Consider the following 25,075-nt stretch of genomic DNA (forward strand, 5'->3'; position numbering starts at 1 on the left):
ACTATAATTATAAATTGAGAAAAGAGGAGAAAAACCTTCCTGCCCCCAAATTGTCATTGCTGAGCAGAATATTGGCGACCACGGCCCGTGTGCTCCCAGCTCATAATCGTCTCTGAGACGAGGTTGGTTCCGCTTGAACACTGAAATTTAAGTTGGTGTGTAAATTTCCTTAATTGTTTAATATTTATAAGATGATCTCCAGTCCATAAGCTGCAAATAAAGTCAATTAAGATGTTGTGTCACAACGCACAGGCAGCAGTTACGTGGACAGGACCCAACCTATGGCCACGCCCCCCCCCCAAAAAAAAATTCGATTTTATTTTCATTACCAAAATGATTGAAACATGAATATTTATCACAAAAACTAAATATCAACCAAAAATTCAATGATTTTTTTTCAAAATTTTACTATTATTATAGAAAGGTTGACATGTGAAGGCCCTCAAACTGACAGTGGTGTTTTTGTCAAGCATGCAACTAACTTATTTTTTACCAATTTTCTCCAAATAACTTGCATTCTTCTCAGAATATAATAAAGTTTTAGAAAATGTACAGCATCACTATATTACCATCAACTAAATTGACAGTTAAAGCCCAAACTTCGAGAAGCCCTAGGTAGGCAATTCATAATCACCATCTGAATCTGTGTTTTCAATAAAAAAAAAATCGCCCTTTTCGCCAAATATAACAGATGACAGGGCATGAAAGCGGTCGGAGGCAATTAAACAAACGGTAACAACCTACTCACATGCAAAAATAATTCAAAAATCGCTACCAGGTCAGTATTATGTCAATTTGTTTTCGACCTTAACTGTCCTGAATTCGGATACTCATATTCGGATACGGATATCAGGATACCTACCTGGTTGCGAATCAGGAATTATTTATACCAGTGGGTAAGATGTAACCATTTGTTTTATATCTTGCTTCAGTTTTCATGCACTTTCATTAGTTTTACTTGACGAAACGAGCGAATTTATGATGAAAACACATATTTAGATGGTGATTATGAATTGCCTACCCAGGGCTTTCAAGAAGTTTGGGCTAAAAATGTCTATTTTGTTGGTAAAATCATATTGAAGTAGTACATTTACTGAAACTTTATTATGTTCTGTGACAGAAACAAGTTATTTGGGGACAATTGGTTGAAAAATAAGTTAGTTATGTGCTTTTCAAAAACACAACCCTAAGTTCGAGGGCCTTGACATGTCAACCTTTACTTTATAATAATAGTAAATATTGGAAAAAAAATAGTGGAGTTTTTGGTTCATAATTATAATTTTATGATAAATGATCATGTTCCAATCATTTTTTGTCTTGAAATCATTTTTTTTAAATATTTGTTTGTTTTTTTTTTACTTTTTTTACTATTTTTTTTTAAAGGGGGTTGGCCATAGGGTGGGTCCTGTCAACGTAACTGCTGCCTGTGTCACAACGATGAATGGTATATAAACAGCTAAATAATGTCAAACGTGAAGTTAAAAGAAAGAAAGATGGATCAGCCTCTGTTTCTGTGACTTTGACAGACCGGGCGTGCTCTTTGCACGTCTACTTTGTTCGGTTTGTATAGTTCAAAGATTCATCTCCACAGGATACTGAAAACCACAACTTGAATACTGATAATCGTATGCATCATGAACATGATTACATTTTTGCTGTTAAGATGTCTAAACTTTAAAGGAGCATAGTATATGTTGATAAAAAAAATCAATTGAAATGCATCATCATCTTTAACTCAATTGAATTTATTGATATAAAACCCATTATATGATTTAAGCACAGATAAAAAATAGCCTTTATAAAAAAAGAAAGCTACGTAGACACGAATTCCCCAGTTAAAAAAGCGCCTTAACATCGCTAATATTTTTTTTATCTGTACCTTAGTCGTATGCATATTTTTATCATTAAGTCAAATGAGTTAAACACGATAACGCATTAAAATTGAAAAAAAAAATATCGATGGCATCAAGACTATATATTGTGCCCCTTTAAAAGTAGTGCAGTTCCCCTTCCGGAACTCCTCGGCCATTTTCTTCGATAAGTTAAACAACCTCGGATGTATGCCGGTACATCAGTAGTAGTAGTTCGTAAATTTTTGAATACTAGTATTAATTAATTGTAGTGTTTTAACATGTTCGTTGTACTGATATACGTTTAAACTGGTTTCATTAATGAAGTGAATTATTGCATAAATATTCATAAGAGACTGAGTAAAGTCATTAAGTTTAACAGCTTAATTGAAATTACTACGTACTTGCAGCAGAGTTAAAATGTAAAAATTTCTGACATTTTAAACCGTCTGCCATAGACATCCGAGGGTGTTTTCGATAGAAAATGGCCGAGGAAATCCGAATGCAAGTTCACCTCCTCCCATTGTGTACACACCGGTCTTACTGACTATTTTTGAGACCGGTGTGTACACATTGCACCTCCTCCCCAATCGTAACAACTCGGCCATCTCCGGCAAGCTTCGAGCCATATCTTGATACTAGCCGAGGAGTTCCGATTGCCTCCTCCCCTGTAACTAATAGTGTAGTGCGGCCGGTATTTTGTTAACCATTAATCGATTAATTCTTAATCAAAACAACCGATGCTTCTATGCTCAAAAATGAACATATCTGAGATTGTTTTCTAAAATCTCCCTAAACAAATGCTCTTTCAAAAATCTTTATACGCATACTGTAAGTAGAGGAGTTTGTTACATTAATTTGAAATTTGATAACATATCGTTCTTTAATCATGTTAATTGACATTTGCTTTCTGGTGACAGTGAATGGGTAAACCGGTTTTTGAAGGTTTACAATTTATTTTTGTATAGCGATTGAGGTTTAAAAGACAATCTGCTATGCATTCAGTAGGACGAGCATTTACCAAACGTTAGGAAACTGTTTTGTTTTGTTACCTCGTTTCAATGGAGGGCATTAGTCCATATAGTCTAAAATAATAAGACGTGTTATACGGGATTCTTCCAATCCCTAACGTCTAAACGGGAATGTGCAAAAAACGGGGGTATATTGAAATTGTTTTAAGTGAAGTATTTTATGGTTGAAATTGATCATAAAGAGTTATATTCATATTTCACCATGTAAGTGAAATGTTATTTTGCACTAAACAAGCATTTAATGCATTAAAACAAGTTGTTTACCTTTCCAATAAAACGAAAGTTGACTGACACAGACAACAATTATGCGAAAGGGAACAACTCGATACAATCGTAATAACTCGGCCTCCTCCTACAAAGCTTCGAGATAGACCTCGTACAATCGTAACAACTCGGCCATGGCCGAAATGTTCCGAGCGATTTAAAACTGTGCCCTAGAGCCTTGCAGTGCCCTTCATGTATATATCGTTATGTTTTGACAGAATGAAATGAAGAAAAGCCGTCAACTCATAATTATGAGTTGGATATTTATTTTTTGTGTACGGAACTAATATAAAATAACATTATCTGGTAATATTTCTTGTTTTTATGATATTTTATAGACGCTTTATGCTTTAACCCGGAATCCTGATTGGAACAACTACCCACTTTTGATACTAAACAATTTGTACGTGAAGGATTTGCCATATCAAAAATCTAAAAAAAATCATGTTGACATTGCATTTCCCAAGAATTGTTAAATACTCTCCAGAGTATGTTTTCAACTTTGCCTTAGTTTTCTTAAGAGATGAAGATTTTTTCAACCTTTCCCAAGTCTCCCCATTAACTATCGTTGCTGAAGCACCAGTGTCGTCAGCTACATCCACAAAGTTCTGTTTTCTTGTTCCCTTTTTTAACTGGGAATGTGTGTTACAATGGTTAAAGGAATGGTGTCAGGCTGAACCGAAACAAGTGTGTCTTCTTAGCAAACAAGGTTATATATCTGGGACACAAACTCACAGAAAAGGGAGTTGTACCACTACCAGAACGGGTAAAGGCTATACAGGAAATGCCAGCGACAAGACGCAGCTACAAAGTTATCTGGGAATAATTAACTTTTATCATATGTTTCGCAAGAACATATCACAGATGCATGGCATTGGGGCGAGAAGGAAAATCAGGCACTTCTGCAATCAAAGAAGCTTTTGGCATCTTCAGATTTTGACCCTGAAAAATAGCTACCGCTAGCCTGTGACGCATCGCCGTATGGAGTTGCAGTGGTTTTGTCACACAATATGGAAGAGGGTTCCGAGAGGCCGATTTCATTTGCTTCTAGAACTCTATCCGGTACAGATAAAAACTATTCAGTTCTTGAAAAGGAGGCATTAGCATTGGTATTTGGAGTGAATAAATTTCACCAATATTTGTATAAAGGAAACAAATTTGTATTGCTTTCTGACCATAAACCGCTACTGGGTTTACTGAAGGAAAACAAACAAATTCCAACAACGGTAGCCACAAGAATACAGCGATGGGCATTGACATTGGCACGGGTTATGAGTATATTTTGCAATACAAGGCAGGACCAAGCATTGGCAAAGTTGATGGTCTAAGTCAATTGCCGAGACCTACAGAGGATTTATACACCCAATTCCAAATCCAGCTATGCTCATGCAACAGCAGGATACAATCGAGAGTATGCCAGAAGTGCAGGATTCGTCAACCATCGCCGATACTTCAATAGCAGCGGAACAACCACAGCAACCACTAAATCTACAGCTACAACAACAGCAGTATCAACGACCACAACACGAGAGCAAACCGCCAATTCGTTACAAGGATTCGTGTGTTAAAAGATTCTTACAATATGGTTGTGAGTTAAAAGGGCATAATAATCCCTTACCATCCGTTAGTGTCAAGTATAATACTTAGCTGATATTTTCTTACATAAATTGATAGAAAATTAGTATATATCAATATTTATATACTAGTATATGCTATTATAATTAATAACTATGTATTCATCTGTATATGTTTATTTTGTTTGTGAATGATTGCTTGAAAGGATCAACATTTCTTTGTTTATCTACTTAAATTAACGTTGGAATGTCCAAACACTATGTTTCACAAAAAGCTAATCTAGGGTTATTATTGGGTTATTATTTTCATGTACATTTACAGAGTGTTTGACATTTTAATCAGTCAACAACCACATTAACTTGATAACGTTCTGTTATTGGAGTATAATTGCCAAACCCAGGATTCAACTTACAAATGTTATCAAAGGTTATCAAAACAAGACAGTTTTATTTCATGGGAATTCAGGGAAAACTTCTAAATGGATTCATGAATGAACTCTTCATTTAGGGGGGAAGGATGTAGTAATGTGAAATATATAGGTTGATATTACTTATGGTTTGCATTGTCTAAATGTATTCAGTTGTACTGTGATGCTTGTCGAGAATAAATGTGTGGAAAGCTTATGAAATCTTAAGTTATTACAGCAGCGTTAAATATTGTGGAGTTACAGTTAAAGAATATGTTTTACATAAGTATGAATCAGTCGACTTGTGGCGTTTAGGGAACAAAATGAATATGCAAATGTTAAAAAAGTTCCCTGTACGAGTATTATTGTGGCTATGCAGGGCATACACAACAAGAGAGGAACTAAACAGCAAACATTCGCTGCAAATGTGCTTACTGAACACATGCATGGCAGGTTGTAGTGGGGAGCGAATGAACAGCGCTACAGTAATTTTTTTTAGAAAAAAACAATAAATAGAAAAGATACAAACTAAGATCAGGGATATTTATTGAAAACTTTGGTAGCATCACGTGATGATGTGAAACAATCAATCAATGATGCGACAGGTTTCACCATTTGTCATGTGTATTTCCGTTGTTTGGATATAATACCATGTTACATCAATACACTGTAAATCAAAAATGAAATCATCCCTCAAACTTTTATACCTTGAGTATCTATTCTTGATTGGTTTTTAGCTCGACTTTTTGAAGAATAGGTGGGCTATACTACTCGCCCCAGCGTCAGCGTCGGCACCCGGTTAAAGTTTTAGGGCAAGTTGGGATTTTCACAGTGAGCATTGGACTTATAAGTGACACTTATAAGTCCAATACCCTACATTCAATTGACTAAATACTTCACGCAATTGTTCAGGGCCATGAGGTTAGATAACTCCATATTATTCTTTACACAGATTATGGCCCCTGATTGACTATGGAACTTAGGTTAAAGTTTTAGGGCAAGTTGGAATGTTTATTAATAACTTCTATATCCTTTGTTCAATTGGCTTAATACTTCACACAGTTGTTCAGGACCATCACACAATGAGGTTACATAACTCCATATTATCCTTAATACAATTTATGGCCCCTGATTGACTTAGGTTAAAGTTTTAGGGCAGGTTAAAGTTTTAGGGCAAGTTGGGATTTTCACTTAAAACTCCAATACCATTCATTCAATTGACTTAATACTTCACACATATGTTCAAAGCCATCACATAATGAGGTTAGATAACTCCATACTATCTTTTATACAAATTATGGCCCCTGATTGACTATGGAACTTAGGTTAAAGTTTTAGGGCAGGTTGGGATATTGTTTAATAACTTCTATACCCTTCATTCAATTGACTTAATACTTCACACAATTGTTCAGGACCATCACCCAATGCAGGGTCCATATCCTTTATACAAGTTATTGCCCCTGATTGACTTAGGTTAAAGTTTAAGGCAAGTAAAAGTTAAGGGCAAGTTGGGATTTTAATAAAAAAACTTCTATACCCTTCATTAAATGCACTTAATAATATTCAAAATTATTTATGACCATCTTACAACAAGAAACATAACTCCGTTTTAGGCCTAAATACAAATTATGGCCCTTGATTTTTTTATTTTTTTTATTTCCTTTGAAAGGCATATTTGTATATTCTTAACCACATTTTCATAATTGGAAATCAAGTTATTTGAATGACTTGCGTCATTGTTTGGGCGGGCTGGTGGGAGGGCAGCATCAAAGTCACCTTATGTATCGATTAATATTAGTTAGGTTTCACATAAAGAGACCAAACTTGGTATTATTACATCGTTATTGTATTCTAAGTCAAAGCGGCATAGTCGAGCGTGCTGTCTTACGACGGCTCTTGTATCATTAAGAGTAGAGATTAAATTATTCACTGCTGCCCTAAAGTTGATATGTCATTTTTGCAGAACTTTCATGGCGGACTGTGCAATTTTTAGATTTTGTTTTCAAGTGGAGGGACTTCTCAGCCAAAACATCCCCCCCCCCCCCTCTTTTATATTTGCTTAAAAGGTAATTGAAAATTGTACTAACATGTATGGTAATCATAGTCTGCATAAATTTGTGGGAAATGCCTTGAAAGGTTCTCTAAAAATGGTTATTTCTTATTATATTATAGAGGAAATGACAATGGTGGTGCATACATGCCATATTTCTGGAGACCATTCAAGAGGATTTGTTCAGAAAGGCTGCAAATCTGGGAAATTTTGGTAGTATTCAGGGGGATTTTTTTAGCGGGTTTATTTCGGCAAAATATCCAAATAAATTAAGACACATCTGGGAGTAGGACGCAAGTACGAAAAATTGTATTCACACGTATTTATTGCTATGACTACCTTTACCTTTTTGAACATACAGAAGTATTTTATTAATCATCATATTCTTATGCTACACTGTCATGTCATACTGGTATGCAGAACAACATATCATAGGAAAAATATGTGTTTGATGCATTTTGATTGGCTTTCCTTCCCCCAAAGTCAATTAAAAAGAATTGCTTACTATCAGCAATGACTCAGACAAAACGAGAAATATTATTTATTCTTCCATTTCCCAAGTAGTAATATTTGTTTGCCTTTGATCATTATTACAAATAAATTAAAAAGTTCTTGTAAAACTTTGCTGTTGGCATTTATCAAATATTTTTAAAATTATTCATTGATATTCATGAAGTTATTTTCTCCCTTGTGGAGTTGTTTGTTTACATTCAGTTTCACTCATATACTTTCAATTTGTCATTGTTGCCTGTTGTAAAATTTTAAATTTTACATTACATTTGAGCATATATCAACATTTGTTGAAGGGTTTTAGGCGTCCTCTACAGTGTAAGACCCACTGTCCTTGCTCATTCTGAAGGGTAAAACTGTCTCCCTCTCTGAAAACCCTTTGAGTATCTCCTCTTGCTGGTTTGCAGAGTTCAATATGAAAGGTAGCATCGAAATTTGTCCAATTTTATTACCCCGCAGAAAGCCATGTCCAATGAGATAAGCAAGAAATATTGTTTCCTGTTCATAAGCTTTTCGGTTTTTTGTCCTTATGTACATTGTTTGTTGCATTATGTTCTTACCAGCAGTTTATTTCTTTATGTCACATTGTGTGTGTGAACAACAAATAAATATTATCTTAATTTGATAAAATCTAACATTGAATATCATTTACATTTTACACAATTCTGAACCATGACCTCTGACGCAATGTGCGTGATCCATACAATTAAGCGTTAAATTATATCATATTTACTATTGGTGATTAAAAATAGCTAGTGACAGAACACATAGTCTATAAATTCATTGTGTTGGCCGCGGCAGCGCAAATATGTGGAGGGAAATGGAAAGTGGGTCTTACTTATTAAGGGTACTGTATCTTAGTTTAAATACTCTTAATGGTTTGGCACATTTTATGTCGTAGTAAAAAAAATCAGTAAAAAGTGCATTTAACAAACCATGAACAAGTCCTTTTAAAAAGCTGCCATCAAGATTGTTTTGCTGATTTTCTTTGACAGACTCTAAAAAACATATATGTATAAAAATCCAAATGTTCACAACATCTCTTAGCACACAGTATTGAAGGTAGAGGTGAGGCCTGACATGTTTTGGAGAGTACAAAAGCAAGCTCCTGATTCAATTAATTTGGAACTGGCCATATGTGGGCAGGGACTTCATGTTTTATGTGCCGCATAACAGATACGTGCGCTGGTAAATCAATAAGGATGCATTACAAATCTTGGAATGATCATTATGATGTCTGGGTTACAGTTTTTAACCTTGATCCAGAAGCAATTCAGAATCAACTGTGATATTCATTAACATAGTTTAGGGAGAAGCATACAGGATCCACGAAAGCAGTTGCAGTTGTTCAATTTTTATACAGTACTGTTCATACATAAAGCCTTTTCTTGCTGTTATTTCATAACAAAATAATTTAATATTTTCATCTTACCACAGAAAAGGGAGCTGGAGAGTTGCAATGGGAAGTCAATACCACATTCTGCTAAAGGTCAACAAAAGGCAGGAAGACGCTGTGAGAAAACTCTTCAATAAAAATAAATGGACGTTCTCTTGCCAAGGTAAGAAATAAACCGAACAACTGTTTTTATTCAGTATTAGTATTTCTGTTATTTTTTTCAAATATCTTTGACCAGATTTTCGTCCATCTTTATTCAATGTTAAAACCCCAAACAGATATATCATTGTCGGGATATAAGGAACTTTTCTTTTTGTTAGTTATAAATTTGCAGTGATGTTCATGTTTATAACAAACTTTATTTTAACCAAAAATAAAGTGAACAAATATTTTGTGTTTATTATTCAAAGGAACTTAATAGTTAAATTTAGTATTAAATTTTTGCTTATAGATAGCCGTATATTATTGTATTGTTTTCTTTTCTATTATGGCAACTCTTTTGTGATACGATGCCGAGTACATGGCCGAAAAGTCTTTAGTTTATCATTTATTGACATAATTTTCCAAATCAGAAACATCATTTTGTTATTATTATGGCGACAGTTGTGTTAGTGTTTTTACATTTGTCCACAAAACAATGACATTCTATGGTATCTATATACTTTTAAGAGTTCGGAAAAAAAATGCTCCATCCATTAACACGCTTTCGTTTTATCAATGCTGTAAGGGAATTTGTATTAAAGCGTTGTTATAGGAAATATACTTTATTTAAACAAAATACTGTGTCATCGCTGGTCTTGTGAAGATCTTGCTTGTTTTTCATGAAATACATTTTATTTTTTACACAGTGTCCATCACAGTGTTGTACTTTTATGAATTCTAGGGAATTATGGACACTTTTTGTGAGGAGAAACAGGAGTTAAAGGCAAAAATCTGCACAAAAAATCACTGCTAGTTCTCTGACATGTTAACATTACAAAACTCAGCTAAACTTCTGTGTGCAAATGGGCGTAAACCTTTTTAATAAAAACGTTCTTTGTTTCAGTTGTTGAAGATGTATTAGCAGGAACACTTTCTAAAACAACACTTACTGATGCAGCTGAAACAGAAAGTAAACACACTGAACAAAGTGCAACCAGAGATGTTGGGGCAGCTACAAAACCCTACAGAAGGTCTGCTAGGCATAAAAAGGCGAAAAGAGACAATAATTTTGTTACTGATATCACTTTAAAAGACATTGAACCTAGAAGATCTGCTACTGCTGAAATACAGGTAGCAGTCCCGGTGAATTTTCCTGAAAGCTTGATTGACAATGACATGGATGAATGCAAAGAAGAAAGTGATGTAAATGATCAATCGTTTGAACCAGGTGATGAGGAGGAGGAGGAAGATGAAGATATGGAATCTGAGGATGGCTGGCAAGAAATCGATGTTGGTTGGCATAAATCTCAGAAAGGAAAAAACATCAAGAAGGAAAGTGAAATAAAAAAGTCACACTCTTCAATGAACTTGCCAACAGTCATTGATTCAGTGGATAACCTCATTTCAGACTTGGAAAATTCAATAGCTGTTGGACAGAAAGATCAAGGTAAATATGATTCAGATTAAAAAAACAAGGTAAATGACATGATGAAATATAACTTATCTTTCAATCCGTTCCGGAAACACATGACAGGTACTTATATATTATATAAGTATATGTCATGTGTTTCCGTTACGGATTGAAAATTCTGACCCGAGGACACGCTGCGTAAGCCGGAAACGAGGCTTTCCGAGTTTTTTGCCACACAGCATGGCAGATTTTTTTGTCCGGACTGAAAAAAAAGGAAAACAAAGATAATTTCAAATAAGTTGTATTGATTCAATGTACAACTTATATTGTGTGCAAGCTCTGCAATCATTTTACTTATGCAGGGTTTTTGGGCTTGCATTAGTTATGTGTGGAAAATATACTTTTGTGGTGGTGTTAGTGGTTTATACTATCTGGGGGTTAACCAGTACTAGGTGCCTTCACCTCTGCAAGGAACTGACAACTTCTGTTCATGCCAGGGGCAGTGGTAAAAGTGTGAATGGTCATAGAAAGGATTTCATAACCAATCATAACAAGTGACCTGGTCCGCCCGAGAATCGAACCCAGGTTGTCTGATTCACGGTCCAATGCTCTACCAATTGAGCTAACTCGGTGGACGTAAATAAACTTTTGCATTAGAATTAACAATTTGAAGACAAATGTTTAGATAGATTGCCTACATTCTATTAAGGGATTACATGTTTGGATAGATATAGGTATATGAATCAAATTTTGTATAGAAAATTACAGATTTATTTTTTCATTTTTCATTTCAGGTTTGCCTGTAGGAGGACATTTGGATGAGAGAGATGGAACATATAAGGAAATCTCAGTGGTTATGAAGGTACAGTCAGCATGCTCCGCAACCTTTTAAGTGACTCTCTCTCTTAGTTTTCCTTTTTCTTCGAATATAATTTGTATGGCCTTGGTATCATGGTTAGCTTGCTTACTTTACTATTGGCCATAACTATAAACTATTTTATTAAAATATTTACATGAAACTTAAATTTATGGTGCACATGTTGCAATAGAGAATTCGCACAACATCACATTGGTAGCAAGACCCAAAACACTGGATTTAATAGTCATTGAGTTATGCCCCGTTATTGACTGATAATAACAAAAAAGATTCTGCTAATGATCGTCTTGTTGAAGCGTTCAGTTAATCCCAAAACAATTATTTCAGAACAAAACATCACGTTATACCAAATTGAGACGATTCAGTGATCTCAAGATTGAACAAAGTCCCGAGAAATCTCCAAGAAGAAAACACCCTGTGCTCTTGAATGAAGATTTGCCGATAAAATGCTACTACTGTGATAGCCGGTTTGCATTTGAAAAATATCTGAAGAAACACGTCAACAGAGTTCATCCAAATAAATTCATAGGAATGTTCTGCGAATATTGTTCTGCTAACTTCAAGAGGCGTAAGTTTTAACATAAATACCTACAATAAAAACTATTTTATTGTATTCTTTTTACAGGACCAAGGCCCATTTAAATAAAGATATAAGTTGTTTGTTAAAGGGACTGTACTCCGTATGATGAAATGGCAAAAAAAAGAAAAAATTGTCGAAAACTGACATAATCTTGGTATCGATGTATCCAGTGCATTGAAACTTACTGACTGAAGTACCACATAGTTTACAATTAATTTATTTTTCGCAGTTTTTTCGTATCTTTTTATTAAATTTTTTACTAGGTATGTCTACCTAATAGAATTCATTCCTCATGTGTGATTGGCTAGTCGATGTTATCACGTGATATTACCAAGTTAGATATATATATAGCTTAAATATTCCAACCATATAGGGTCAACCTTGGTAGCACAGTGGATACAACACTGAACTGCAATTTTGGCGACACTGCTTGAACCCGGACTCAGACGCATTTTTTTTTTTACATTTTGGTATTTTTTTACAATTATGATATCAAAGAGTAAAACATTTTATTATATAAATGTCCTGAGATTCGTTACAGAAAAAAAATAATTGGGTGCCAATCTGGTGTACAGTAACTTTACTTAGCTAAATGTCCTATTTTAGCTCACCTGAGCACAAAGTGCTCAAGGTGAGCTATTGTGATCGCCCTGTGTCCGTCGTCCATCGTCGTCAACAATTTGACTGTTAACACTCTTGAGTTCACAATTTGGGCACTATCTTAATGAAACTTGGTCAGAATGTTACCCTCAATAAAATCTTGGATGAGTTCGATATTGGGTCATCTGGGGTTAAAAACTAGGTCACCAGGTCAAATTAAAGGAAAAGCTTGTTAACACTATAGAGGTCACATTTATGACTGTATCTTCAGGAAACTTGGCCAGATTGTTAATATTATTACTTTCTAGGCCAAGTTATATTCTGGGTCATGTGCGATCAAAAACTAGGTCACCAGGTCAAATTGAAGTAAAATCTTGTATACACTCTAGATGTCTCATTTATGACTGTATCTTCATGAAAGTTTGTCAGAATGTTTACATTAATTATCTTTAAGTCAAGTTTAAATCTGGGTCATGTGCGGTCAAAAACTAGGTCAAAAGGTCAAATTATGGGAAAGGCTTGTTAGCACTCTAGAGGTCACATTTATGACTGTATCATCCGGACTCTTGGTCAGAATGTTTTTATTGATTACCTCTAGGCCAAGTTCGAATCTGGGTCATGTGCAGTCAAAAACTAGGTCACCAGGTCAAATTTAAGAAAAAGCTTGTTAACACTCTAGAGGTCAATGTTTATATTATCAATCGCTAAGGCAAGTTTAAATCTAGGCCAATTGTGATCAAAAACTAGGTCATTAGGTCAAATCATAGGAAAAGCTTGTTAGCGCTTTAAAGGTGACATTTATGACTGTATGTTCATGAAACTTAGTCAGAATGTTTATATTGATTAGCTCAAGGCCAAGTTCGAATCTGGATCATATGTGGTCAAAAACTAGGTCACCAGGTCAAATTTAAGGAAAAGCTTGTTAACACTCTTGAGGTCACATTTATAAATGTTTCTTTATGAAAAGTGGTCAGAATGTTTATATTTATAATCTCTAAGTTAAGTTTAAATCTGGGTCATGTGCGGTCAAAATCTAGGTCATTAGGTCAAATCATAGGAAAAGCTTGTTAGCACTCTAGAGGTCACATTTATGACTGTATGTCCATGAAACTTAGTCAGAATGTTTATATTGATTATCTCTAGGCAAAGTTTGAATCTGGGTCATGTGTGGTCAAAAACTAGGTCATGAGGTCAAATATTTGGAAAAGTATTTCAACACTCTCGAGGCCACATTTATGACCATATGTTCATGGAACTTGATCAGAATGTTATTGTTGATGATCTTTATTGGATCAGGTGAGCGGTTCAGGGCCTTCAGGGCCCTCTTGTTGTAGTTTTGCTAAACGTTTGTGTAAAATGAACCGTCCAGAAGAGGAAATGGGAAAAATCAAAATTTGTCATAATTCATGTTTCTACAAATTAAGGATTTGAAGTGAAGACTCAAACCCTTCTTGAAACAGACCTCTAATAACTGTTCTTCTACTTTAAGGGGTAAAAGAGAAAGATATTATATAGCTTGAATTTTGAATCTAATTTCATCCCTTGAATTTAATTAAATGCTCACTTGATATTTAAAAGGATTTTCTGTATTTGACATTTGGGAAGAGTAGAGCAGATCTACCTTCAATATTTAAATACAATCTTGTTATTTTTGCAAATCTATTTTAAATGTTCCTGAGTTATTGTCTCGTTTCCTTCAAACTGAGTGTGTATTTTTCAGGTCCAGAGCTGTATGATCATATAAAGACTGCACATCCAGACAGGCGAGTCAAACGTCTTCAGTGCGATCTCTGTGGAAATGTCTTCCGATCCAAAGGCTCATATGATGAACATAGAAAAACCGTTCACTCGAGCGACAGATCATTTACTTGTGATATATGCAATAAGTCCTACAAGTCGGAACGGGTTCTGAAAATTCATAAGCTTAGACACGGCCCTGCAAATGAGATTTGTCCAGTTTGTGGTAAGAGCTTCAGGTTGAGGTCGGAAGTAAAGCATCACATGCGTAGACATCAGAATGACCGACGGATCCAGTGTGAGTCCTGTGATAAAGTGTTTTATCGGAACAGTGAGCTTAAAAACCATCAGAGAATTCACACGGGTGAAAAGCCATTTAAATGTGGCTTATGTTCATACGCTTCTACAATAAAAGGTAATTTAGATAAGCATTTGAAAGTCCATACAAACATGAAGACAGTTAAACAGCCAATAAAGACTAAGAAGGAAAATAGAGAACCTTCATGTATAGATCTATCAGATAAACTTCTAGCCAATAATGGCTTATCAGCAACAAATGCGTCTCGACAGCAGAAGCAAGTAGTTGGTTCAGCAAAAGATGTGGAATGGTCAAAGCCCTGTAATCTACTGGTACCAGATGCAGGCAGTGATGTTTGGCACATTCCATCTATGAATCCACAAGAGAGAGCTGCTGTTGAGACAATACACCAGTGGCAGCTGAAAGGTATAGAGCTCATAAACGATGGCCAGACAGTGTCAATATCCTCATATCCCATACCGAGCACTGTGAATATATCCCAGCGTGAGCCAAGTCCTGAGCCAGACGACGTTGATCCGGAGACATCTGTCTACACAACTATGGAGCCTCCTAGCAACTTACAAACATCAACAGTCACTATCAACCCTTGTGACGTTCTCGCCAGTGCGTCTGCTGCGGCTGGGATCCAGGTTATCTTCCCGGATAACCAGCCTGAAGACGCTGATACTGACAAGTCAGATGACTTACAAAGACAGTGGGTATTCAAAGATGATGAAATTACGGACTACTCAAAACTTGCATCTTTTCTACCAAAGCTTAATGAAGGTGGTCTGCTTACATTGACAGCAGTGAGCGAACCTCAACCAAAATCAGTAGAAGGGAATGTTATGACAATTCCTACAGTTGTCCAGCCTATGTTTGCACAACTGAAGCCAGAAGAGCAGGAAGCAAAGCAGGAGGGTGTGAGTGTCAGTTGGTCCGGGGGGTCTGGACATAGCGTTACAGCCCAGCCCATTGTGACTCAGTGTTCCTCAGGATCTATTATTATACAGGGATATCATGGGAATTTCTTTTGAAAATGATATGGAATAGTATTGATAAAGCTATTTGTCTCCTTACCAATTAATATATTATGTCTGAATGTCTAAACCATTGTGAATCACCTTAAGTCATTACCTAACTAATGTCATTTACCCAAGATAGGTAATTGTTCGTCATTTCATAAAAGAACTTTATAAAATCTCAATTTTTATATTTTTATTACTTTTATGTTATATACCGGTACATACTTTTATTCTATAAAAAATATTATCTTTAAATTTTACAACTATATCAACTAACATTAAGAAAAGACTTAATATTAAGATGTTTTATAAATATCGCCTCTCGCTGCATGTATATAAATATGTTTATTTTAAACTTATTTATTTTGCAACGATTATATGCAACTAGTTATTACAACACATACATGTACTTTAAAAGTAAATCCTCTTATTTCTATGCAAATACATGTAGCCAGAAAACATCTATTTGGCAACCAATTGATTACACTCATTACCGGTATGTGCATATTGCGTCAAATACAGTTTCACATTGTAAGAGCCTTAAATGCCTTTTATTTGTAAACATATAATTTAAATGGTTCATATGCTGGTGGAGTCAAGTGCTAACTTCATTTTGCTTTGTTGCATAAAGAACTCAGGAAATAATGCAAGATGTTCACTTTGTCTTAAAGAGACATATTCTCATTAGACATAGACGTTATTCAGAACTCATTTGTACCAGGTTTTCTCACTAAGACAGCACAAGCCGTACAATGAAAAACTACTATATGTTTAATACAGGTTGAACATGCTAGAAAACTTTTATAAATGTATTCGGTGGGATTGCATTAAATCAATAGAACTTTCATAATACTACCTGCCATTTCATAAAAACAATGTGTTTACGGTTTTAATCATGAATTCAGTAAAATACAAATGTAGTAGAATATAATTATAGAATGGAGTCAATGGACTCTGGTTGGTTTGTACTGGGCCCCCACGCTAAAATCCTGGAAAAAACTGCAAAAATTGAGTTCCGAATACCAACTGTTTGTATTTATGGTATACTTTTTTATGAATATTTTATTTATTTCTAAGATATTACCTTTTTGCATAAAACATCAAGTGCCAAATTTATTTGCATATCGTCTGAATTTTTGCTTTATAAAACTGGCTACTGCAGTGGACTCCAGTTCAATTTCAATGTACATGTATGCGTATGTAACTAAACATATTAAATACTATGAGTTAAAGAGTTTTGATTTGTTTTGCTGTTCTGATCATGCTTTATGATATATCTTTCTACTCGTAGTTTCATACTCACATTGTAAGACATTTACACTTATGAACCCTGAGAATAGTTTGCGTAATGTACATGGTACTTTCAAATATTCAAGGTTTAATATAATTTATATGTAAGAGAGTTTACAAGTAACATCAAATGCAAAATTTGATCAATATGTTTGTAGTTGCAGATTTTTGTAAACAATTCAGTGCTTTAACTTTTAAAGATGTATAGCATTTACCATGTGTTTGTTTATATGTAAGAGAGTTTACAAGTAACATCAAATGCAAAATTTGATCAATATGTTTGTAGTTGCAGATTTTTGTAAACAATTCAGTGCTTTAAATTTTAAAGATGTATAGCATTTACCATGTGTTTGTCGATAAAAAAGATTGTTTTAATAAATTCGTTAAATTTGCATAATTATTGACTTTAAGCAGTGGGTAAGACCAGCATGCAGTGTTTCGACAGCTTTTGTTTTTTGTCAATATTATATATCGTTTCTTCATGATTTGAATTACAAATATTTAGATTGAATTGTTTTCTGGTAATTATTTTAGCTTTGAAATCAATGATATGTTATTAACAAAGAATTATGAAAATTGTAGATGTATGGTCCCAGTAAAGTTATTTTATACTGCCCCTTGTTAGTGTATACTTCTGATATTATGAATTGTGATGAAATAAATGTGAAACCCCCCCATGTGCTGTTTTGTGATGTGTTTTCCTCGGCATTTGTTCATGGAGATGAAGGAAACAAATGTACAACAAATACTTCTGTAAAATTTCAAAATCTTTGAGTCCCGTAAATGACTGGTTATAAGATGCTAGTGAATATAAAACGCAGACCAAAAAATATTTGTAAAACTTAAAACATTTTAATCTGTTATAGAACTCAATGAAAAAATGTTAAAATCGTCTGCCACCATTGGCCACCATGTTTGTTTACAGTGATTTTTTTTTCGTGAAAATGGCGATAAACTAGGAAACCATTATATCTTATATTTAAACGGGTTAACTCAGCTGAGACATCGACAAAATATTCTTTAAATCATGTATAATGATGTACTGTCGGCCTCATACTACCTGGTATTGACAATTCTAGGCTTGTTTCGTGGAAATAATGGTGTCGAGCCCCATTGTTTAGTTTAAGCAAAAATTGAAATTGATATTACTACAGGTCCTACCACTAAATGTGCATGCATTGGATTCATAAGGCTACTGAATTGATATCGAGCCAAAAAAAAGGCATAAATCACAAAACAATCTTTTTTTTATCTTTTATTCAGATCCTTGCATTGTATGCCAATTCATATACAGTCTTTGGATTTCAAACTTGTTTCAGCTAACACTTAATCATCACAAGCAACTTGTATGCTGAGCTGAAATGATCAGTCCTGCTCCATATAACAACATCAGTCATAGATATATGCTGAGCTAAAAGTTTAAGTTCATTCATGCTCCATATAACAACTTAAGTCACAGATATGCCAAGCTTTTTAGACACTCTCCCTGACAAAACAACATAACAATTTACAATATATAGCAAAGAAATTATTAAAACATGTAAGAAAGATATCAACAATTCATTATTTATTGGTTTTTAAAATAAAAATAATGCATACCAAATAAAGTGGGAAAACTGCTCAAAAGTAATTCCAGGAATGACAGTTTTCATTTTTGTATTTATACAACAAGAGAACTGCAGAGTAAACATCATCACAAGTCTGTTTGTTTTGTAGTTGAACAAGGAAAAAAATGAAATAACTTGTAATTATTGGGCCGATTGTTCAGAACTTTGTTAATGTTAACAACGTGAATAACGACATCGTTGTTAAAGTTTAAACTCAAACTATTTCATGATGTGTTCATATATTCAAATAAAACAAGTTCATCTTAAACAAGTCATCTCAAACATTGTTGAGAACACTGCATATCACGGGTGTATCCATCAAACTTCCAGAGTAGTAACGATTTGAAAGTTAACAACGATGTCGTTAATCATGTTGTTAACTTTAACAAGTTCTGAACAATCGAGCCAATGATTACTGGTAGCAGTTACAAGCCTTGATAAACGTGAGCATATTGTCTCTGGCAACATGTATACCAAGTTTCATTTGATCGTCTTAAATGATTTTGAATTATGGGCAAGCTTAAATATTTTGCACACTTCTGCTGACCATCATGACACCAAGGCTACGACAATACCTCAACTTTCCCTCCAAGAAACAGACAAGCTTATCAGAACACAGCTGACCAGCAGCTAGGAACCTTTCTTAAAATTTTAACAGAGCAGTATAATGTTTCTGAATTCTATTGGTATATGATTGACAAAAAAAATAGTTATATTTATAAAGACATAGCAATGCAGAATTTAAGTTCTAGAGAGTGCACACACAATGATAATACAGTTGAACCCCATTGGCTCAAACTCCATTGGCTCAAATTCCTCGTTGACTTGAAATAGATGTGAAGGATAAATTTCTTTTTATCGAGGTAAATATTTCTGCTTGGCTTGAATTTCCGAGGCTCAAGGTATTTTTGCTAGTCCCTGAGAGTTCGAGCCAACAGAGTTCGACCGTACTAATATAACAACAGGCAATTTCGTTTAGATACATTTCAACACATACAAAGGTACCAATCTTGCAACTAACATGTGTGACTATTTTTTGTTTACATAATTGCACATTATAAACGTTTAACACAAAATATAACATGAAATAACTATTTTAACTTATCACTTGGACACTTAATAATGATAACTTAGTCTTATTTGAGTTTCCTAGTATTATTATCTGAACAAAATATGAACTTTCCAATGATTTTGGCTGAGATTAGTATATCATACGAAACTGGTTCTGCAAAAATGTTGAATTTAAGGCTTCTAGCGATACTGCTTTTTCACACTATGACAATAATCAAGATATTGAGTTTACACATAATATACAATTTTAATTAATACAGATTTTTAAATTCATTGATATGTGTTTAATTACAGATAAATAACATGAAAATACAAATTGTACACATCATTGATACCAGGGCGGCACAAAGCAAAACACATCATACCAAATATATGTTAAGGGCAAAGCTAATTTTTTATTATATTGCCATATAATTAAGTTTGGATATGAATGAGAATTGTATGGAGTGTTTTATCATTATACCAGTAGTAGAATGTCGCAGTACACTATGGCTTAATATACATTCAATATTATACCCTTACATTTCCAACTGGTAAACTAATGCTTTAAAAGCCATGAATTCCATCGAAAGATGGTAAATTCTTTTAACAAATATATACTTCCAGAATAAAGTAATTGTGACAGTTAAAAATACTGTTTCTCTCACAGAAATAACATTTTGACATAATTTTAGTCTGGAAATTGCCAAATGCTTCATTAAAAAGATCCTTTTTTTTAAAACATTACATTTTTGACCTTTTTTAGATAGATTTGGTATCATGCACAGTCACTTTTCTCCACTACAGTACATTTAATCTTATACTGTGTAGTCATTTATGTTCGTGGGCTTAAAATTGTGTGGTTTTCCAAAAATAAAGTGGGTACTTAAATTCTTGGATTGCTTTTTTACCTTCACTCGTTATCTTTGCATGTAATATTAATTCAGCTCAGAAATAACCAATTAAAGTTGATAATCAGCTTGTTTTAATGTTCCGGCAATGTCATACAAAAAACTGAATGCAAGTACTAATAATTGGCTTTAACTTAAATATAACCAATGATTTAGGTACTTACAAATTGTATATCGCGACCAAGTATATTCATGTATGCCTTTTAACTAGACCGCATGATTTTAGAATTACAGGTCAAGATTTCGTTGGGATCTTGAATTTGTGAATAAGTCAACCCATGAAATCTACGAAAATTAATGTCCCACGAATGATTTCACAGTATCATGAAACTACCAACTTCCAAGTTTTTTTTTCTCACACAAGATAAAAAAGTCTAAACATGAAATGCTTTCATAAATCATATTTGAACACATGGCTTGGAAGCACACACCTGATATTCTACTAAAGCCATATAATAAAAAACATATGTGAAACTATAAATAGATCTATAAGCTCTTTGTCTACATTAGTAAATACTACATGTATAATAACATGGGGAAAACCATTCTGAGTCAAATCACAACCATATGAAATGATACTGTGAATGATATGGCTGTAATAGACATCAAACATCTGTAAATAAATCTAAATAAATACACATTGTGTAGCACTTCCAATAGCAATGCAAAGGTCATGTACATGTAGTCATAACATATACAGTACACTTTTTAACTTGCTCTAAATTATTCAATTTAAAATAAGCTTTCTGATTTCTCCATGTTACATATAGAATGCAATTTAGTGTCGTAACATAATTTATGAATCTGTGCATATCAGCAAAATATGTACACAAAAATATATATAATATATACATATATTATACAAAACAATTTTATATTTGAACAAAAATGAAAATTGTGTGAAATTGATTAAGGTAAGCATTAGCTCACACAACATAAATCATGTATTTGAATAACAGCACATGAGTGAAAAACACTAATTGTAAAAAGGTTGTTCATGAGTATGTAAGTGAAGTCATATTCTGTCAGATCAGCTAACCCCTGGTGTTCTCAGAAGTTTGGGTCCCACATTTGACACAAATGCCATTATACATGCTCATTTCATTGATAAATGAGTGAGATGTTGAAATAAAGACATTGCTTTGAAAAATCTTTCATAAGATTCATTGATTGTATTTAAATGTATTCAATGACTCAAAATTGGAAATGCTTAACAAATTATTTATGAATAAAAACAATTTTCATTATTTGCTTAGCAATGATATAAGTTCATGCCAGAGTTGTTTAGAATTCTAATAGTTGGAGTTTTTCAGCCTATATTTAAAATAACTCATGCGATATTGCAAGAATTTCTTCCTTTCAGCATTATGTCACAATGGCTTATAAGTTTAAATCATAAAAATTCTTTTAAAATTAAACTAGTTTTCCATACATGCTGTGTTCTAACAGAATAAAGCCTTAAAACACTTGATGTATAGATACATATGTAAATGTGTATGTATATGAGAACTGAGATATTGACATATTATCAAGTGGGACTGATTCATTTAATCATAACCTGAATAAATTTACAACATTTCAAAACAAGTATTGAAAGTCTACCAGCGAAAATCACCCAAGCTAATGTGACCAGTTACACAGAGAATGCACACAGACATGACAGGATATTTTGTCAAAAAGGCTACCAAGATAAATCAAATGAACAGATATTTTATACATTAATATTTCCTACTGATAATACATGAAATTGCAGATTTCCTTCATTTCAAGGTCCTTTTTTCGCAATTTTATGGATTTGACCAATTTCGTGATGTTTTAAATTAGTGACACCATCAATTATACAAATGAAAGCAGCAGTAAATTGAACATTTCGTTAGGTTTTAATTCAGGACATGGTGGATGAGTGAAAAATCATGAAAATTAAACCGTTGTGAAATTTAAACAATGTACAGCTCTTTAAAACTTATATATACTCGGTAATGTTCTTTTAATTTTTTTCATGATTATTTTCTCAAAAATATTCTCATTCTTAACAACAAATCTTCGTATATACTCCTTAAACAACTTGAATGAAAACATGTTGTTGTTGTTGTTGTTGTTTATGTATCATAATATAAGAAAAGTCTAGCCTGATGTTGTTTTACCTCTGAGGTATTTGTTCCAATTCAGATTTGTGTTTTATATTTTACAGAGTGACGAAGGCACAATTCTCCAAACTGGGTGTTTGTCATTCCATGAGCTAAAGTCTGCACTCTCTGTAAATGTCTAGTACTTAATCAAAACAATCTTATAAGCTACACTGGTCTAGTTTAAATTGAAAGTTTGAAACCATAATGGAATACCAACCAAGACCTTTATCTCAAAATTTTGGCTTAAACAGCTCTTAAACATATAATCGTTCCATCTTGACTTGAGACAGTTTCAAACTTGTATTATATCAAAAGGAATGTGAACAAAATAACTATAACAATATACATATATACACAGCAACGAATGAGTAAGTACTAGACATTGGTGTCATGTATGTTGAATTTCTTGTGATGTTTGGTTTTATCTCCTTTTGGAAATTCTACGCTGGTCTTTCTCTGGTGACCTGAAAAAATAAGTTAAGTGGGTGTTAAGATGATCCAATACACAAACCGACAGCAAACTAAATCCTTCCCATTTTATTAAAATGTAAACAGATTTATATTAGAATGTGTATATGAATATATGATGAATAGACCACTGACATCCGATGATCACCATTTTGACTGTGAGCAGTTTTGTTGGCTACAAGAGGTTAAGAAGGTTTGTATTCCCAATGGCTGCATTATTGCCTGACACCAATATCTATTTAAACTCTCTTAAATGAGGCTAGTCAGGCTCTATTCTCAACATGTTGATAATGCCCTCTTAAAGGAGGTCCCCCAGGTTCTTCTGTACACTACATCTTGGTAAAGCTCTCTTAAAGGAGGCTAGTCATACTCTGTACACAACACCTTGGTTCAGCTCACTGGAAGGAGGCTAGTCAGGCTCTGTACACAACACCTTGGTTCAGCTCACTCAAGGAGGCCAGTCAAGCTCTGTACACAACACCATGGTTCAGCTCACTCTAAGAAGGCCAGTCAAGCTCTGTACACAACACCTTGGTTCAGCTCACTCGAAGGAGGCTAGTCAAGCTCTGTACACAACACCTTGGTTCAGCTCACTCGAAGGTGGCTAGTCAGGCTCTGTACACAACACCTTGGTTCAGCTCACTAGAAGGAGGCTAGTCAGACTCTGTACACAACACCTTGGTTCAGCTCACTCGAAGGAGGCTAGTCAGACTCTGTACACAACACCTTGGTTCAGCTCAATAGAAGGAGGCTAATCAGACTCTGTACACAACACCTTGGTTCAGCTCACTAGAAGGAGGCTAGTCAGACTCTGTACACAACACCTTGGTTCAGCTCACTTGAAGGAGGCTAGTCAGACTTTGTACACAACATCTTGGTTCAGCTCACTTGAAGGAGGCCAGTCAGGCTCTGTACACAACACCTTGGTTCAGCTCACTGGAAGGTGGCTAGTCAGGCTCTGTACACAACACCTTGGTTCAGCTCATTCGAAGGAGGCTAGTCAGGCTCTGTACACAACATTTTGGTTCAGCTCACTGGAAGGAGGCTAGTCAAGCTGTGTACACAACATCTTGGTTCAGCTCACTCGAAGGTGGCCAGTCAAGCTCTGTACACAACACCATGGTTCAGCTCACTCGAAGGTGGCCAGTCAAGCTCTGTACCCAACACCTTGGTTCAGCTCACTCAAAGGAGGCCTGTCAAGCTCTGTACACAACACCTTGGTTCAGCTCACTCGAAGGAGGCCAGTCAAGCTCTGTACACAACACCTTGGTTTAGCTCACTCGAAGGAGGCTAGTCAGGCTCTGTACACAACACCTTGTTCAGCTCACTCGAAGGAGGCCAGTCAAGCTCTGTACACAACACGTTGGTTCAGCTCACTCGAAGGAGGCAAGTCAGGTTCAGCTCACTGTCAAGCTCTGTACACAACACCTTGGTTCAGCTCACTCAAAGGAGGCCTGTCAAGCTCTGTACACAACACCTTGGTTCAGCTCACTCGAAGGAGGCAAGTCAGGTTCAGCTAACTCGAAGGAGGCTAGTCAGGCTCTGTTCACAACACCTTGGTTCAGTCAAGCTCTGTACACAACACCTTGGTTCAGCTCACTCGAAGGAGGCAAGTCAGGTTCAGCTAACTCGAAGGAGGCTAGTCAGGCTCTGTTCACAACACCTTGGTTCAGTCAAGCTCTGTACACAACACCTTGGTTCAGCTCACTCGAAGGTGGCCAGTCAAGCCCTGTACACAACACCTTGGTTCAGCTCACTCGAAGGAGGCTAGTCAGGCTCTGTACACAACACGTTGGTTCAGCTCACTCGAAGGAGGCCAGTCAAGCTCTGTACACAACACGTTGGTTCAGCTCACTCGAAGGAGGCCAG

General features: G+C 34.8%; 2 protein-coding genes across 5 annotated transcripts in view; one reads left to right on the plus strand and one right to left on the minus strand.

The window, feature by feature from the left end:
- The first annotated feature begins 2,580 nt into the window (after positions 1 to 2,580).
- LOC128210250 (zinc finger protein 236-like) lies at positions 2,581 to 17,710 on the plus strand. Its single transcript, XM_052914467.1, has 6 exons — positions 2,581 to 2,681; positions 9,124 to 9,245; positions 10,128 to 10,670; positions 11,429 to 11,496; positions 11,839 to 12,079; positions 14,412 to 17,710. The coding sequence occupies exons 2-6, from the start codon at positions 9,146 to 9,148 to the stop codon at positions 15,761 to 15,763; spliced, it is 2,304 nt and encodes a 767-aa protein (XP_052770427.1). The 5' UTR covers positions 2,581 to 2,681; positions 9,124 to 9,145; the 3' UTR covers positions 15,764 to 17,710.
- A 579-nt stretch (positions 17,711 to 18,289) lies between these two features.
- The window catches only part of LOC128211183 (attractin-like protein 1), a 47,800-nt gene continuing 41,014 nt past the window's right edge, over positions 18,290 to 25,075 (minus strand). For all 4 annotated transcript variants that reach the window (XM_052915644.1, XM_052915642.1, XM_052915641.1 and 1 more), the window contains one exon: positions 18,290 to 23,202. In XM_052915644.1, the coding sequence (XP_052771604.1) occupies positions 23,114 to 23,202 (89 nt within the window). In that variant the 3' untranslated portion in view covers positions 18,290 to 23,113. The remainder of the gene's footprint in view (positions 23,203 to 25,075) is intronic.

This window comes from Mya arenaria, chromosome 12 (genome assembly GCF_026914265.1).
Source record: "Mya arenaria isolate MELC-2E11 chromosome 12, ASM2691426v1".
NCBI lineage: Eukaryota > Metazoa > Mollusca > Bivalvia > Myida > Myidae > Mya > Mya arenaria.